The sequence below is a fragment of the Aspergillus chevalieri genome, chromosome 4 (assembly GCF_016861735.1).
Source record: "Aspergillus chevalieri M1 DNA, chromosome 4, nearly complete sequence".
Classification (NCBI taxonomy): domain Eukaryota; kingdom Fungi; phylum Ascomycota; class Eurotiomycetes; order Eurotiales; family Aspergillaceae; genus Aspergillus; species Aspergillus chevalieri.
The window spans coordinates 971,702-989,540 of NC_057365.1; the positions used below are offsets into that span (position 1 = coordinate 971,702).

At 47.8% G+C, this 17,839-nt stretch overlaps 7 protein-coding genes across 7 annotated transcripts; all 7 read left to right on the top strand.

Moving 5' to 3' along the window:
• Positions 1-1,773: 1,773 nt before the first annotated feature.
• Positions 1,774-3,039, top strand: ACHE_40337S (SDR family oxidoreductase; the record flags this gene model as incomplete). Its single annotated transcript, XM_043278525.1, has 3 exons — positions 1,774-1,874; positions 1,924-2,206; positions 2,257-3,039. The coding sequence occupies 3 exons, from the start codon at positions 1,774-1,776 to the stop codon at positions 3,037-3,039; spliced, it is 1,167 nt and encodes a 388-aa protein (XP_043136295.1).
• A 521-nt stretch (positions 3,040-3,560) lies between these two features.
• ACHE_40338S (putative thiol methyltransferase) lies at positions 3,561-4,399 on the top strand (the record flags this gene model as incomplete). The annotated part of the gene is made up of 2 exons (XM_043278526.1): positions 3,561-4,067; positions 4,121-4,399. 2 exons carry the CDS (start codon positions 3,561-3,563, stop codon positions 4,397-4,399), a joined length of 786 nt encoding a protein of 261 aa, XP_043136296.1.
• A 322-nt stretch (positions 4,400-4,721) lies between these two features.
• Positions 4,722-6,227, top strand: ACHE_40339S (uncharacterized protein; the record flags this gene model as incomplete). The annotated part of the gene is made up of 1 exon (XM_043278527.1): positions 4,722-6,227. The coding sequence occupies one exon, from the start codon at positions 4,722-4,724 to the stop codon at positions 6,225-6,227; it is 1,506 nt and encodes a 501-aa protein (XP_043136297.1).
• A 2,168-nt stretch (positions 6,228-8,395) lies between these two features.
• ACHE_40340S (NmrA/HSCARG family protein) lies at positions 8,396-9,473 on the top strand (the record flags this gene model as incomplete). Its single annotated transcript, XM_043278528.1, has 4 exons — positions 8,396-8,440; positions 8,495-9,170; positions 9,220-9,392; positions 9,453-9,473. 4 exons carry the CDS (start codon positions 8,396-8,398, stop codon positions 9,471-9,473), a joined length of 915 nt encoding a protein of 304 aa, XP_043136298.1.
• A 465-nt stretch (positions 9,474-9,938) lies between these two features.
• On the top strand, positions 9,939-11,629 carry ACHE_40341S (fungal specific transcription factor domain-containing protein; the record flags this gene model as incomplete). The annotated part of the gene is made up of 4 exons (XM_043278529.1): positions 9,939-9,993; positions 10,044-10,540; positions 10,600-11,330; positions 11,380-11,629. The coding sequence occupies 4 exons, from the start codon at positions 9,939-9,941 to the stop codon at positions 11,627-11,629; spliced, it is 1,533 nt and encodes a 510-aa protein (XP_043136299.1).
• A 219-nt stretch (positions 11,630-11,848) lies between these two features.
• ACHE_40342S (uncharacterized protein) lies at positions 11,849-12,592 on the top strand (the record flags this gene model as incomplete). Its single annotated transcript, XM_043278530.1, has 3 exons — positions 11,849-11,899; positions 11,951-12,290; positions 12,351-12,592. 3 exons carry the CDS (start codon positions 11,849-11,851, stop codon positions 12,590-12,592), a joined length of 633 nt encoding a protein of 210 aa, XP_043136300.1.
• Positions 12,593-15,806: 3,214 nt separating this feature from the next.
• ACHE_40343S (uncharacterized protein) lies at positions 15,807-16,499 on the top strand (the record flags this gene model as incomplete). Its single annotated transcript, XM_043278532.1, has 1 exon — positions 15,807-16,499. The coding sequence occupies one exon, from the start codon at positions 15,807-15,809 to the stop codon at positions 16,497-16,499; it is 693 nt and encodes a 230-aa protein (XP_043136301.1).
• Between the last annotated feature and the right edge of the window lie 1,340 nt (positions 16,500-17,839).

Below are 17,839 nucleotides of genomic sequence, written 5' to 3' on the forward strand. Positions count from 1 at the left end.
GGCCCCCGTTATTTGTACGGTTGGTATTAATTCAAGAGAGATTTTTCAAGCAGCTATAAGATACAACAGATTCGCCAAGTTAGCGGCATATCATGTAAGCGACTAGCTTGAGGGACACAATGCATGAACTGAGGCATTCCTAATTATGGGCAAAAAAGAAACCCTAGTCCTTAGCACGTGATCGCACTTCCCTTCGTCTGATTTTGTGGATTCTTCCTTTTCCTCTCTATATTTGATATTCTCGTCGAGAGGCCATTATCTGAGTTATTGTAGGGTGTGGAGTTTTCAACAGTCACTAACAACAGGGCTCTCATAACATATGAAGAGGTGATGTCAAACTCTTTGAGCATCCATAACGTTGATGGTGATCTATTTGGGCCATTTGGACGATGAGATGAATCGTCAGTATGTACTAATCCCCGGCAAATTTGAACACTGGATATTAACCAGGGACGTGACGCGGAATAATGGTCAGACTGAGACCAGTGTGTCGAAGGTAAGCACATATTTGCCAGTTAGTATAGAAGATGAGCAGTCGCTAGTGTACGTAAGAACATACGTGTATTTCTCATCATTGAATCGGGTATCTAACCTTTAGTCCACATACGGTAGCCTTGTGTAGGCCATGAGATCGAGCCCCTACACCATTAGGCTTGTTCCCTCCCCTTCTGTGTGTTCCAATTGGTCGAAAACGGGGTGTTTGGAGCAGTGTTGATTGGATTCCAATGCTCCTGTCGATACATTGTATATGAAATCGGTCTATAAGTGTTGGGCGACGGTGGGGTATGGCTTTCCATCTGATCAATCACCTCATCCATATCAAGCTCATGATAGAACCCCCTTTTGAACACTGCAAAGAAACTAAGAGACTATCTAGCTGTGTATGGATGAAAGATTGTTGGAAACCACCCAAAAAGACAATTCCAGTCTCGTGACATATTTCAGAGGTAGTATATACTTTTTGTTCTATCTCTATGGTTACCCGCTGCCACTGTCGAATCATCGAGGTAGTATTGCCTTCGGGTTTCAAATTCATGAGTGTCTTAACGAGACGTAGGCGCTCTTCTGCAGGTGAGACGCCATACAGGGTGTCCAAACGGGATAGGATGCCGTGTGGGTATTGAGTATAATCTGTTTGGACCTTGATGAAGAATATCACGCGTCAGGTCCAAAATACGGGTATGTAGCAGTCGTACCGATGTGTTGTACACAGCTGATTGCAATGGGTTTCTCTAGGCACTTCTTTGGGGAGAAGCAACACATCGCGGGCATTGATATAATCTGCATCAATGAGATCTTTCTTCCATTCTGCATCATTTTCTCGGCCATGGAGGCGTTTGGTGTCTCGCCAATGGGTTTTGGCGAGCTGATGGAACTTCTTTTCTTCTCTATCAACTGTTGATTGGCCACCCGATTGTGCAAACAGTTTGGATAGTTGCTCAACGAGTTGATTATCTGCTCGGAGATGTTCTGTGATTCTCTTCCTCTTTGGTGGGGTCACCAGAGTTAAAATGAAATGGTGTACCGGAATTCCCACGGAAATGCACAATTCCGCCCAAATCCCGCAGGCCGATATCGACGACCCGGAATACATGGAGCATCAAGAGTACTCGATTGGGACATGATTTTCGAGTAATGTCGAGAAAATTAGTTGCCGCTAATGAATGTAGCATCTCAGGTATCGGGTATAAAAGCTCGCAGAGACCCAAGAGTCAAATTGACATGGGACACATACGTACTTCATTCGAGCGAAAACATACATCAACATCGACGATGGTGCTGCAATCTGGAAAGGTCGCCTTCGTAACTGGTGCCAATGGCATCAGTGGTCATGCTATTATTGAGCAATTGGTAAAGAAGGACAAGACCGAGTGGTATGTCTTCTACACTTCAAAGTACATGCCTGTATGCTAATTAAAGCAGGAGCAAGATCATCGTGACATCCAGACGACCACTGCCAGTCACCTGGACCGACCACAGAGTCGAGTTTGTCGCCATTGACTTCCTCCATCCTGTCGAAAAGATCGTAGGCATCTTGAACAAATTCTGCACCGAGGTCACGCACGCGTTCTTCACCTCGTACGTGCACACCGACGACTTCAAAGTCCTGAAGGAGAAGAACATCCCACTGTTCAGAAACTTTATGGATGCCGTTGACACAGCTTGTCCGATGTTGCAGCGTGTTTCGTTGCAGACAGGTGGAAAGGTAAGACTCATATCCCCAGTCAGTATAGAGCGCAACACTGAATAGTATAGTACTATGGCGTCCACCTCGGCCCCATCCGCATCCCCCTCGAGGAATGGTTCCCCCGCTACGATGATCAAGGCTACAACTTCTACTACGACCAAGAAGACTACATCCGTGAAGTGCAAAAGCGCCGCAACACCTGGTCGCACAACATCATCCGCCCCAACGCCATCAATGGCTTTGCACCACACGCAAACGGCATGTCTGAGGCCCTGACCCTCGCAATCTACTTCCTTATCTGCCGCGAACTCAACCAACCCGCCCGGTTTCCCGGAAACGAGTACTTCTGGAACTCAATCGACGACAACTCGTACGCGCCTAGTCTGGCTGACCTAACCATCTATGCGGCAACCCAGGAGCACTGCAAGGATGAAGTCTTTAACCACTGCAACGGTGATGTTTTCGTCTGGAAATATCTCTGGAAAGACGCTGCCAGATATTTCGGCCTTGAAGCCCCTGAACCTATGTTTGAAAAAGCAGCTGGTCAGGCAGACACTCTAGCCAACGAAATCGACATGGTCGAGTGGGCCAAGGACAAGCGTCCTGTCTGGGAGGCTGTTGTCAAGAAGTACGGAGGTAAGCCTGAGGCTTTTGACTACGGCACTTGGGGGTTCTTTAATTGGGCGACTGGAAAGTCGTGGTGCACGATTTCGTCAGTCACCAAGGCGAGGAAGTACGGTTGGCAGAGAACGGACAACACGTTTGAGACATGGATTGAGACGTTCCGGTCTTATGAAAATGCGGGGCTGCTTCCTACCAGGGCTTCGCTTTTGATGAATGAGATTAGCTAAATCTGTTTAGAATGTCGGTGTATGCAGATCGGTTCCTGTCTAAGTAGCATTCAAGCACAGAGGCAGATATTCAAAACAACTGTCTCCACTTCAAGATCCTAGATATTCACGGATAAACATATGACCTTCAACAATCAGTTCGTATTGCTGATGCTCCTATCCGAGTGCAACCCCTCGGGTTTTGTACGACTCCCTTAGATGTCAGCAGGCATTCGCCTATTCTCGGTTCACGGGTAGCGCAGGCAGCCATTCAATCTAGCACTCTAACTAGCTGCAGCTCCTATAGGCTAGATGAGAGTTCAGCTATCAATGGCCGAACAGCTGGCAAATGCATGGCCCGCATGAATGCTGCAGGTTCAGCTCCGCCGTCCCAACCCCGCAACTGAGGATTCGGCATGACGGAGAATGGATATCCAGGTCAACGCGAATAGAAAAGGCCTCAAGAGCCCAACGAAGTTTTGAATTGAATTCCTTGAACTTGAATCACGGCGAAAGGCAGTAAGAAGCATTTCGAATTCAGCATGACAGCCACCACCACCACCGCCACCACCACATCCGTCGTCCCCCAGTTCCTTGCCCAGTACAGAAAAGACGCTTATGTCAAAGGCTGGGCAGATCTTTGGGATCGAGGCGGTGACTATGTAGACTGGGACAAGGGATGCCCGAACCCAGCGCTCGAAGACACCCTCCTCCAGCAGCGGTCCATTCTCGGGGGTCCGCTAACCTTAGACGAACAGGGACGACGGCATCGAAAGAAAGCCCTTGTACCCGGATGCGGCAGTGGTCTGGACGTCCTTCTTCTTGCCAGTTTCGGATATGATGCGTATGGTCTGGAATATAGCCATTCGGCAGTGCAGACTTGCAAAGCGCAGGAAACCAGAAGCAGGGCGCGAGGTGAATACTCGGTTCGGGATGAAGAGGTTGGTGGCGGCAGTGTCACTTTCATGCAGGGCGATTTCTTCGATGATGAATGGTTAGAAGGAATAGGGCTCGGACGGGGAGGCTATGACGTGATTTATGACCACTCGGTAGGTTTCCATCGGCTCCCGCCAACCCTGGTCGCCGACTCATTGAGATATAGTTCTTCTGCGCATTGGACCCATCCCTCCGTCCACAATGGGGTCAGCGAAAAGCACAACTCCTCGCTCCAACAGGTCGTTTGATTTGCCTCGAATTCCCTCGGCATCAAGATCCTTCGGAAATGGGACCGCCGTACACGGCACTATCGGAGGATTACATCGAGCATCTCAGCCGGCCCGGTCTGAAACGTGTGGCATACTGGAGACCTGAAAGGACGCATGCGAATGGCTTTGATGCGCAGGGTGTTATTCAGGATCGGGTTTCGATTTGGTGTTGGTGAGAATGGACTGATGTATATATAAATTCGGATGCCTCTCATGTCCGGATATTGATTCTTACCTTGAACTAGCGTCCGTATTGTATGTATTTGCTATCTCGTTAGCTCTGCTCATGGAATAATATTCCATTCAAAATCCATGCGAACAATTCTCTCTCTTTTTTTTTTGTTTTCTATGACGATAATATAGTTCGATTCGGTAATGGCGATGTCTCGGAAACCGACATCACCGAAACACCGACCGTGGGGTCGTTATAAACCGCTAATATGCAGAGTAGCCAGCACCATCCTCAGCAATTGATTCTTCTCACCATATACCATCACCATGACCAAAGTCCTAAAAGACGGCACCGTCTTAACCTTCGATGACACAGCCCAATCAATCCACGTCCTCGAAAAGGCCTCAATCCTAATCGAAAATGACCGCATCACCGCAATCTCAGAAGACCCTGACTTCCCAGTCCCCCAAGATGCAGAGGTAATAAACGTCCACGGCAAATTAGTCACGCCGGGTTTCGTCAACACACACATCCACACTTGGCAGACGGTATACCGCACCATCGGTCCCAATGTCTTCCTTTCGCAGTACTTCGAATGGCTGGGCCATATCTCTCCTGCTACGGCGGCTTTTACACCTGACGATGTGTATATCAGTTCATTGGAGGGATACCTTGAGGGATTGCATGGAGGAGTAACATCGTATGTTGAGCATGCGCATAATAATTGGAGCGCGGATGTTGTTGAGCCGGGGTTTAATGCCGCGGTGGATAGCGGCGCGAGAGTATGGTGGTGTTATGATGTTGCAGATCGGGAGGGGTTTAAGATAAAGCAGCAATGGGAGGCTTTGGGGAGGATCGGGGATAAAGTGACTGAGGGGTCGCCAGTGCAATTGGGGCTTTCGGTGGATGGGTTGTCGGGTTTGTTTGGTAATGATCCGGATGGTCACTTGGGTTATATGCGAGATATGGTCAGGAAACTGGATGTTCAAGCCATCACTATGCATCACTTGGGAGGTCCCTGGCCGGGTAAGTCAATTCTCAACAGAAAAACGCGGAATGACAGACTAATAGCGACAGCCCGCAAAACCGCCCCCTCTGACATCAACCTCAGCACCCTTCATACAACTAATCTCCCCATAATCTATTCCCACGCCCCCTTCCTCGCAGACTCAGACCAAAAGGCCTTGCGGGAGAATAACCACTTCATCTCCATCACCCCCGAATCCGAATTCCATTTCGGACACGGCCAAGCCACCGGCCACCTAATCACCGACCAAGCATCCCTAGGCCTCGACACAAACTGGACCTTCTCCGGTGACATGCTCTCACAGACCCGACTCTGGTTGCAAAACGTTCGAATAACTAAATCCCACCGCACCTTGGAGACAGGAAAACTGCCAAGAACGAACCCCTTCACCGTTGAAGAGGCATTCCTCATGGCTACACGACAAGGCGGTCGCGCTCTGCGCCGCGATGATATCGGTGTGATCAAGGTCGGTGCTAAAGCTGATTTGGTCGTGTTCAACGGCGACTCGCCGAATATGCTGGGATGGAGTGATCCCATCGCGGCTGTAGTACTACATGCGAACCCTGGGGATATCGAACATGTACTTGTGGATGGGGAGTTCCGGAAACGGGATTTTAAGCTAGTGGACAAGGTGTTGGCTTGGGGGAAGGTGCGGGAGAGGTTTTTGGAGGCTTCTAGGCGTATTAAGGAGCAGATAAAGGAGCCGCCTCCTATGCCGGAGAGGCTTTGGGGAGTGGGTGAGTTTGGGGATGTGGAGATGGTGAGTACTAGATGTTTTGGCTGTGGTCCTCGCGGTACACAGTAATGTAGAGGTGCTCACTTCTCGAGATATAACTCTGATATATTGATCAAATATGCATTGCTTAGAAGGGAAATATACTCGACATCGCCACATAATGCATCATTGATCAAGCTTCAATAACATTGATTGACATATCATCACCAAGGTTGACAGCATTCGGCTTATTTGATGAAAGTTCCCTAGTCGATCTGAATCTGTGTCTGATCAGCAATGAACACAATAATAAGAAACCATAATTCCGCGAATGCCAGTCATACATAGAACTTTGTCTAAGAGTGCCTGCAATTCGTTCAATATTGGTATCCAGTGGCCCGAATTTTCTTGGACTCTGCAGAGTTAGATAATGATGTAGGATGATAGACAAGAGCAGAAGGAGTAAGACATGGACAAGATCCTATCAGCATATTTCTGGGAGACTTCATCAGTATGGTAGGAGATTGTGAGTGAATAGGCGAAAATCCTGGAGACTTCATAAACTGAGTTGGGAGCAGCACAAGAATGGGAAATGAGTTGACAGATTGTTGTGGTTGATACAGCGGACGTTTGTCAAATCTATATGCGTTATTCACTCTCTCCCACTGTACGCGGGTACGTGCAGGATATTAGCGCCTATACAGAATATTTGTGCTGACAGAATACTTGGTCACATTGGTTTTAGTGTTGCAAAAGGGTGACTGGCTGAATATAAGATGTGATCAGTTATATTATGATTCAATTTACAAATATCTACCATGGCAACCTGTCACCGCTATACCTGATAAACTGACCAGATGTCGTAAAATTGGTAGCCCTGTCTATCTGGAAAGTGAAATCAAATCAGAAGTGTGTTATATTAGATCCTATTGCATGGACATACTTGCTTGACGATACCTTGAACACTTTTGGTAATAGTCATCGGCGCTCGTTCCAGTCCATTGCACTGCGCGCCGTGATTCCCCATGTCTGTTTGGACAAAGCTGGCAGATGTTAGCGAGCACAACTCCTTCATTAACGCGGTTGAAATATCCAGGATCAATTGGAAATGCGACGAGATCCGCATGTTCGGCATCAATCTTTTTAACCAAGTAATTCCCCGCAGCCTTTGAGACTCCATATGCAGCTGTCAAAGACGACAACTGCGCGACTCCCGCAATACTCGCTAGTTCAGAAGATATATAAACGAACTTGGTCTGCTTTCTAGAAGTAATAATGGAGCTGTGGCCCTGAACAACCTCAGCAGTCCCAAGGTATTTACCTCAAAATGAGCCATCAGGTCTGAGTCGTCCATATCCACTATGGGTCCCCATTGGTTGCAGATCGCGGCATTAGTGATGACGAGTTTGATGTACTCAATGTGATGCTTACTTTGGACTTGGAGGATTGTACCGGTGATGTCGGACGGGATATCGAGACTCAGAGAGACAAGAATCAGTTGTGAGCTAGGGCCCGTCCGCAAAGAACAAAGTTCTTGTGTGTTCTCGAGTGATGTTCTTCTGACTGTGGCGATGACGGTCGTGCTCACTCTGGCTAGCTATGTGGACACAAGGCCTTTCTCAATGCCTATGGAAGAGTTAGATTAAGACTAATGGTACTTGAAGTTGTTTGATCGGCTAACCTCGATTTGCACCCGTGACGAGGATGAAAATCTGGGCCATGGTGGTGTGGGATACTATATTTCTAAAATTTGGGAGAATGACACATATATACTATTGTATAACATGGTTGCTTCGTTAATCTCACGTATTTGAACTCAGGTTCTTAGAAATGTCCGATGATGAAGCGGGCGATAGCTATTATGTCGAGAGAGAGTCCAATCGGATGAAAAGGCTAATCAGACACCATCATAATCTGGGCTGCACTGGATTTGATAGACCTCGGGCTTCGGGACCTATATGTAGCGAGTCCGATCTTGATCAGCTGGATCTATGAAGATCAACCACCATAGACCGATGATTCAGCGGAGCTGAGATGATCTACAAGGTACAAGCCCAGATTAGGAACCAAAAGAGACACCATTCTGTCAAGAAATAGGTCTAGATCCAAGGCTTTGGAAAACTCCAAATTGCCTCTATCACGAGGCTGCGGACATAAATAGACCACATCGCCCTGCTTGACATCGCCCTGCTTGAAGCAAACAGTTCACCACATCAAGCCAGAATAAAAAGTCTCTCAAGTCTTCAAAACCAGCGAATATGGCCCCTCGAACAGTTGTTGTCATCGGTGCTACGGGCCTACAGGTTTCATCAAACACATCCTTCTATAAAGAGTAGACTATTAACATCTTTTTGCAGGGCGGCTCCGTAGTATCAGAACTCCTTCAACACCCCGGCACCTACAAAGTCCGGGCCCTCACTCGCGAGCCCACAAAACCCGCAGCTCAATCTCTCGCTGCGCGCGGTGCTGAGGTCCGACGCGCTGATCTCGATGTCGGCGCTGATGATCTCGAAACCGCCTTCTCCGGTGCACACGCTATCTACGCCTTGACCGACTTCTGGCAGAAGCAATCCGCTTCTGCGGAGATCGCACAGGGCAAATCCATTGCAGACGCTGCGGCCCGCATCCCGACTCTCGAGCATTTTGTCTGGAGTGCGCTGCCGGACCCGGAGAAGCTTTCTGGTGGCCGATTCCTGAATGTTAACCACTGGAAGAGTAAGAGTCTGGTGACTGAGTATATCCAGCACGAAAAGCCAGAATTGTGGGCGAAGACCACGACCATCCTCTTTCCGAATTATTTTGAAAATTGCATCACGACTCCAGAGAGGTACCTACCTGTGCCGGATGCGAATGGGATCTATACCCTATCATTCCTCCATAGTCCAGACACGGTGATGCCTAATGTTGCTATCGCTGACACTGGTAAACTCGTACGGATTATCCTCGAGGCTGGCTCGGAGTACTTTACAAAGACAATCGCATTTTATTCCCAAGCCCTCTCGGAGGCGGAAAAGCTGAATGCACTATGTGAAAGTATGTCGCGATGAGACACCAGTGTGAAACACGGCTGACTCTCTTTTAGGATATAACATCCCAACACAATACCGCAAGATCAGCGCCGACGAGTTCCAGCGGATTCTCGAATCTCGGGATGGCATGTCTGCGGAGATGGCACTGGACTTTACGGAGCAATTATTGATCTTCGAAGAATTTGGGAATATCTATGCGCGGGAGGAGTTTGTTCAAGCCAAAGAGGTATGTGGATTGCCCATCATATATATATATATGATGCCATATGGTATGGTCGGCTAATAGGTGAATATATCCCGGGCTTGACGCTTCGGAATTGGGCTGATTTCATCCGCGAGAGTAAATTCCCGGTGAAGCGGACTTAATTCATGTCAAGTGTCCATGTTCATAGAATGGTAGTTCTTTAGTAGAAACGAAGATTTTTCTCTTTTTTATGCAATGACGTTTATAGTTCGCTGAAGTCCGATTAGTCAGCGGGAATTGACCTCATTGGCTCTTCTCAGATATAAGACACCAAAGGAGAAGCAGTTACTGGTCAATTCCATTCAAATTCCAGGAATTGGTGATGCCCAAAAATCCAGTACCAAAAGCATCGCGGTATAAGAGGCGTAATCGCAAGGCGTGCGATTCATGCTTTCGGAAAAAGGTGTGTATCATGGCACAGGATGTTGAGTTATGCTAATTGATCAGATACAATGCGACGCAGTGTCTCCACAGTGCAATTGGTGCAAGCATCACAATCTTGCTTGTACATATAGTAGACTTGCCGATATGGGAGCACGTTCTCAGGGTAGAGGCCGAGGCAGCCAGTCCCATGCAGATGATCGTCAGTATATCTTATCCTCGCACGGCCATGGTAAAGCTAATGGTCTTTAGATGTCTCACCAATTAGAGCAGGGGGCACGAGCCCTTTCAACGGGATTGACCAATTCTCCGATGCAGGCAGGAGATGGATCGAATCCAGAACAGGAGAAAACGTTAATCTCGAGACGCTATGCGCACTTGAACTCCCATGGGCCAACACACATCGACTCTATACTGAATCTAGTAGCCCGGAGCTTCCCAATCGATTAGTCGTCGAGAAGTACGTGGAGATGTATTGCTCGTCGCTCCACATTCCTGTCTTCCCAGTGATTAGCAAGTCGCTTTTTATTATAACTTTAGATCTTGCCTACGGACTGCCGGAGGCTATTGGCTCAGCTAGTGCTCGATCGTGCGTTTATGCATTTCTCTCTGTGGTGACTCAGTTTGGATTTGATGATAACATGCATGGAGCTATGGATTGTGGCTCTTATGCTTCGGCTGCTCAGAGCTACATGGCTCAGATTACACAGGAGATGACGCTTGATGGACTGCAATCTTTGATAATGCTTGTACGTTATTTTCTTCACCTTTCTTCACAAAAAGGGTGACGGATTCTAATGAAAGCCAGGTTCAATTTCAGTACTTTCTAGGGGATCTACAAGCTGCAACAGTATCTGTCTCAATTGCTACCAGGCTCTTATACGCCTTTGGTGCTCATACACAATACGGTAATTCCCAATCATACGACAAGAGCATTCCAGAGTTTCACCTGCGTGATCTCTTCTGGCTGTGCTATTCATTCGACAAAGATATTTGTCTTCGGACCGGACAGCCACCTTCAATACAGGACACCTGTTGCGATCTCACTCTTCCTACTGGATATGCACAGATTCAGGACTCAAATATCCTACGGGATACCTTATCAATCGATGACCATACTCTTCCGCTGTATCCTTTCGACCTCCGCCTCTCACAAATCAAGTCCGAAGCATACCAGGCGCTGTACTCCGCCAGCGCGCGTCGCAAAACAGACACTGAGATATTGTCAAGCATCCTAGAGCTAGACGAGGCCCTGGAGCAGTGGAGACTCTCCTTACATCCGGACTTCCGTCCGACGCTGTGGTTTTCGCCTGAGATGCCTGTTAGTGCCATGAACACGCAGACAACCATGTTACGACTTGCGTACTATCATTGTGTGAATATCATCCACCAAGCGAGTGAAAGATGTAGATTTTCCCAGGAACATGGACCTGGACATGATGGAATCCGCTCCAGTATCAGTCTTACCATTAATGCCAGCCGGTCAACGCTGTCCTATCTACAAACTGCACTGCCGGTGGTCAAGGGAGAATGCTTTTGGTAAGGCAGTAATGATTCTGGAAGACATCTTGGTACTAATTGTTCTCAGGGTCGTCCTCTTTTATGCCATAACTGCCATTTTGACCCTCTTCCGAAGCATCCTTCACAATCCGCTCGACCCCGAAATCAACCACCAAATGAATATACTTGGTGAAGTCCCCGATTTAATTCGCAAAATCCCCATCCGGAGGCTCACTCTGGGCGAGGTTATCCATCTTCGATTTCTGGACGGATTTACCACCGAACTTTTAAGGTTATGCGCATGCGCAATCACCAAGGCACGACGAGACGAGATTTAAAATGTAGATATTTAGTTATATCAACTAAAGTATTTTCAGCACCAGGTTGACTCTTCTAATTCAAATCTGGTGAGGTATTAGGGCAGAAAACTGCATAGTTATCGGGTGCAGAGAATAATTGGATCCGGCTGCCCCGCATCCGACCGAACAAATCCTGTTTCTCATGCCGACCTCGACTACATATAGAACAAACAATACTACATAAATAATAGACACAATATGCCAAATCTCAAATACTCCATGCCCAAAGTCCTCTCCCGGAGCCCGCTGGTACGTGTAATCTTGCCCGTACCGAAACCAAAACCCATCTGACGCAGACAGAACGCCGAAGAAGCCCAATGGAAACGCCTAATCAAAACAACATATCTCGATCCCAACGGTGTCGAACGTTCCTGGGAATCTGGGGAGTATCAAAAGCGGCCCGCAGGTGTCAAATCAGTCGTCGGCGTTAGCGTGGTGACCATCCTCCCCAAAAGCACGGGTCCGGAACTTCTCCTGCTGAAACAATACCGACCCTCCATCGACAAGATAGCCATTGAGCTTCCCGGAGGTATGATAGATGCTGGGGAAAGTCCGGAGCAAGCTGCTGTACGAGAACTGAAAGAGGAAACGGGTTATGTGGGTGTAGTCGCGGAAAGTAAAAGGAATCTTCTCTTCAATTGTGAGTTCTGACCCTGTTTGTTTTTAGGTTAGTTGATCGACACTGATTGATATTACTTAGCTCCGGCATTCTGTAACAATAACTTCCAGTACGTCTATGTGGACGTAGACTTGTCGTTGCAGGAGAATCAACAGCCACAGGCGCAGCTGGAAGAGGATGAGTTCATCGAGTGCTTTGCCGTCCCTATGGCATCGCTATTCTCGGAGTTGAAAAAGCTTGAGAGCGAAGGGTATGCAGTAGAGACGAGGATTGTTGCCATTGCGGAGGGTCTCGAGATAGCTAGAAGATGGAGCTGTTCGTAGAGAGCTACGGATGGCGCCTAAGGCATCAATAATGTAGACCCAAGTCATGTGATATTGCTCTCGGATGTATTTTGGCTTAAAAGATGCAAGAAAAATAGTATATTTAGATTATATACGGCAAAATATATTGCTCTAATTGATATGTAGTGTCCTGGTTCCCGGATTCTTCTTTGTAGGGATGCGGGGTTTTACACGTGTAGGCACATGATTTATTCCCATCATACATGTCTCCAGCGGATTCTATCGAGAAGAAAAGACTTGTGGATCTGTCTTTGAGCATTGGTACCAATATTGGTGCTAAGCTTATTCTCCATGCCACATCTTACACGGCCCACAGTCATGTCTCTAATGACGCAACCCAAAAACACTGGCAACCGGGTCGCCATATATTCTATGCTTCTCTTTCGGTATTAAACTAGTGTCAAGCTTGACAGAAACACAGTGTTGTTTCATTGTTAGATATGATGCCTAAACCCCCAAATGCCTCGTTGAATTCCTCGCGCCGGAGAAGTCGAATCGCGCACATGATAACCACCAGGAAATACCCATATCCAGCACAGCTAGATCTGCTTGACTATTATTCAGTGTCCAATTATCGTTGCCACACATGGTGCCCATCGACTAGCCTGCTATTGAACAAAGCCCTATGCGAAATAGACCTCCACTGAGGATCAACCTTAACATTGCTGGATCTATCGTAGGGAAGGTGGAACTGCCTAAACTGATAAGGACAGAGACTTCTGCTTGCAATTATTGAATGCCGAGAAGCAATCTAGCATATCAGAGTGGACAGGAGTAGGCTATCCCCTCAAAAGCCGCGCATTCTAGTTCGGTAGATACGTATCTATTCCACAATACCGACAAGGCTTTAAGCCGAGATGGATTGTCCGGTTCAGTCAGTGTCGATTCGATCAAGCGCACTCCTTGCTCCTTTCCTTCTTGAAGATCGACGGATGGAAGATTTCGGGTAACGAAACTGGATTTAAATTGGCCTTTATTAAAAGCCTCAATAGCTGGTTTCATCGCTCTTCCTTATCCATGGTAAATGTGATGAAAAAAGGAGGATTAAAGAGTAGTATGTGGTGCATTCAGGGGAAGCCACCGCCGGCCGCGCAATTCGGTGATAGATAACGTTAATATATTTTTGCTTCTTTGAAGAGTCAGTGAGGGCGAGGCTGTGACCTGTTGATTGTAGACCGCGTTACGACAAGGCAGGATCCCGCTTCATCAATTCTGACTACGATACAACGGAAGCTCGGGAATAGAACACAGTCAAACCAATCGATCAAAAACATCTGTGGACTCAGAAACACATTCGTCGCGATGTCTCAAGGCAGCCCAACCTCCACAGACATACAGATGCTCCACGAACTGTGGGCAAAGGGGCCACCAAGAGGGTTTCTTGAACTGTTTCCTCAGTAGACCGGCATACAATATTATTGCGATGGCTGCAAAAGCGTAGGCTCTTCTAAGACCTCGTTCAAGGCCATGCCTGTTGCTTACTGCAAATGACAGATCATCGAGCAATTCCCCCCGCTTTCGCTGCCTAGCTGCGACAATTTCGACTATTGCATCAGTTGCAAAAATGAATCCCCAGCAACGCATAGTGGCCATCTCTTTAAGTGCTTTTACGAGCCTTCTCACGCTACCAATTCAAGATTATATTTTCAAGCCCTTGATGAAGAAGCCCGAAACACTCAGTCGAACAACGGTGGAGCGCAGGATATTACGGGGGCAGTTTCAACTGAGGGCTCCCCAACAGAGACCGAAACCTTCAAGCCCGAATTTTACACACCGATCGACCCGTCTAGAGAGGAGATACGTATACTTTCGATTCTCCTTGGCCGGGAAAGTGAGCCCGTTCGGTGCGAGTTGATACATGTGCCTATTTTTGGGGCGTAAAATATGCAGCCCTATCCTATACTTGGGGAGTGGGACCGGATGAATTCACCATAAGAGTGAACGGCTTCGTACTCCCCGTTCGTCTCAATCTCTTTGAGGCTCTGATAGCCATACGAAAGAGGACAGAGCCATGTTTTGTTTGGATCGACGCAATTTGCATCAACCAGAGTGACGTCGATGAGAAAACAGTGAGGTTCGGCGCTTACGACAGATATATGCACAGGCTGACAAGGTGGTTATATGGCTGGGTAGCTCCGCCGAAGAGAGTGATCTGGCCATGGATCTGGTAACGGATCACCTTTGATTTCCATTGGCGCTGCTATGACGAATCCTGGTTGGCCAGCACTAGACCGACTCGTAAGGCGACGATGGTGGAGTCGGGTATTGTGTATTCAAGAGCTGGCACTTGCCCATTGGAGCCCAGTTGTCGGAGGTTGTCGGACTATTGGGCCAGCTTGAAGCTGCAAGACTCGCATATTTCAGCACTGTCCCACTACATTGCTTTCTACGGCCACGGTTTAACCTTTGACGGACTCAATTCTATTCGAACACAGTATACGTCTTCAATGGAATTGCCCTTGCTCCACCTTTTATCCGTGACACTTGGCTATCAGACCACTGGTCCTCGAGACAAGGTTTACGCTCTTCTAGGTATCTGTCGCCCGAAAGATCGCGATGCCCTTGTCCCAGACTATAGGAAGACCTGTTCGAGAGGTGTTCATTCAAACAACAGAGCATTTAATTAAGGAGAGTCTCAATTGCTTTTGCTTCAACCTCAACTCCCCATCCATCGAGCAATTTGGCGGTAAACTACCTTCATGGGTCTCTGATTGGTCGCTTGGAGCACCTAGACCTCGACCACTGTGGAAGGAGGGGCTTTATTCAGCGGGACACCCTGGATCACAAAAAAGATACCAGACAGCATTGAAACGAGTTGAAAACCCAGACATATTGTTAGTCCGGGGATGTTCACTAGGGGAGATACAGTCCGTCAGCGAAATAATAAGCGCTGATGACACATGGACCTCGGCGAATCCAACGGGTTTTTACCACACGATTCGAGAGATCGAGAGATCTTTTGCTAAGGAATCGGCAGAAGAAGCCCCACCATTCAGATTTTTCAATATCCCTGCCATATGGAGGACTCTCATCACTGATGCAGAGAGACTACAGTTTACTTGGACCTCTCCAGCGTCCGCCAAGCTTCGAAGGGCATATGAGCAACTCCGCAGAAGAGCGTGGGTTGATCTTATTAAAAAGAAAACTAGAAACACAGATTCCTTGGCACAGAGCGCGGGAGATTTTCCAGAGGATGCTTCAGTCTAAAGCTGGGCAAGATGAAGACCTTGGTCTTCTTCCTCCTGATTGGGAGCAAATGATAACTCTTAAAGACCGCCCACATAACCTTGACCGCAATGATAAGGCTACTACCACATGCATGAACCACCGAGCTGTTATGTCAATTGCTTCTGGTCTGCGTGCTTGTTTCTTAGAAGCCACTGACCGCAATTTCAACACTAAGACAGAGAGTGTGGTCTGTGTGGAAGCTTCAAAAGCTGAACCGGAAAAGAATTCTCAATGGAAGTTGAATGTTTGTGAACATAATCCAACGAATGAGAGCGAACACACGGAAAGTTGTGATGAAAAGGAGAACGAGGTAGATGATGAAAAGGAAGTAGAGAAGAGAAATGATGGGAAGGAGGAAGGCGGGGAGGATAAAGAGAATGAAGAGAGTGGGGAAAGCGAGGAACACGGAGATGAGATCTCCAAGCACGACATCAAAGCCTTCATTTACCTGACCAAAGCCTCATTGCAAAGACGTCGGCTTTTTATCACCAAAGGTGGCTGGACAGGCTTGTCAAGTGAGGATACTCGTCAGGGTGATGTAGTGACAATTTTGGTTGGTGGCGATATGCCATTTATTGTGCGGGGCGATGATCAAGAAATGAGCGATGTATCGAAAGGGAAGCAGCGAGATGGGACAAGGGTAGCCCTCAACAGCTGATTTCTGAAGCGTACGTCTATGGTGCCATGGATGGGTCTGTCTTTTCCCGTATGCCTAAGACTGCGATTCCCCTCGCGTGATACTTGACAGATACATATCCCCTCATAAAGGGCGTTGAGAGCTATCCAAGATACAGTGGCGACCGCTATTAGCTTCCATGTCAGAAACAGACTCATCCTGTCAGACTGGCAGTTGTGTAATCACCTATTTGGCGGATTACATTCTAATTCAACCAATCAGATCACTACAATTTCACTGCATATCGTTGCCCTTTTATGCAGCTAGCATTGGGAGGATCCCGTAGAGCTGTGCTGTATAGCACTTATGAGTAAGTTATTATTATCTTTCCATTCATTTAAGAAAGATATGTCCTGACTGGTCAAAGCCGCTGTAAATCGGGCTCGAAAGCGCACAAACATGGCGAATTGCGTTGTGCACTCAATATTTACCAACGGAGAGAACTACACGTGCTATGAAATTGGGAATGATTCTCGGGTATGGACACTTCTCTTTCACTGGATTGCGGCAGTTAACTGGGTTCAGGTATCGAGAGTGCTTCACGACTGGCCAAGCCGGGAGGAGCAGATGAAAGCAGACGCCTATTCGCACTTCGAAGAGTGATTCGCTTTGCTGAAAAGTAAGCTAGGGAAGTATTGCTGGACACGAGGGTATCTGGACGAAGTAATCTATACGAAGCTCTATTATTATTATTTAATCAAGTTTATTGTCCATACCGAGCCCTAGAGCTATGATAGACCATGATTCGTGGACTCGAGGTCAGTGGCTATTCTACAGTCTCTTGTCCCCATAGGTTCCTGAGGCGTTAGCCCCCTTCTAACATCTTTCCAATCCTTTTCCTCGCCCCAGACCGCCTGTATGCGCAGGGCTTTTGAGCACCGTGCTCTCCTTGTGTTTTGGAGCAAGATGGGTGTGGCCTAGGCTGACTCTCAGCCTTGGGCTACCCTCCCTGCTACCCCTCTCCTGTTCTAACTGCTTCCTCCAATGCTTCCAGTCCCCATTCGTCATCTCTTTGGGCCCTTTCTGCCGTCTGCCGTAGGTGCGCCCGGGGTAGAGCTATGCTGGTGCTGGCTAGGAATCGCAGCAGCGCTCTGGTAGCTCTAGGCTCACCTAAAAGTCGTCCTTGTGGATATTCTTCTGCAGTGGTGGGTCTCAAGACTCCGTCAGTCTCTAGGTCCTTGTAGAGCCTGTTTCGTTGGTGTCGCCATTCCCGACACTCAAAGAGAAGATGGTGTATTGTCTCCCTTGATATACCGCATCCTTCACAGGTTGCATCCTCCCGGACCTGGATCCGATGTAGGTATGTTCCTATAGCGGCATGT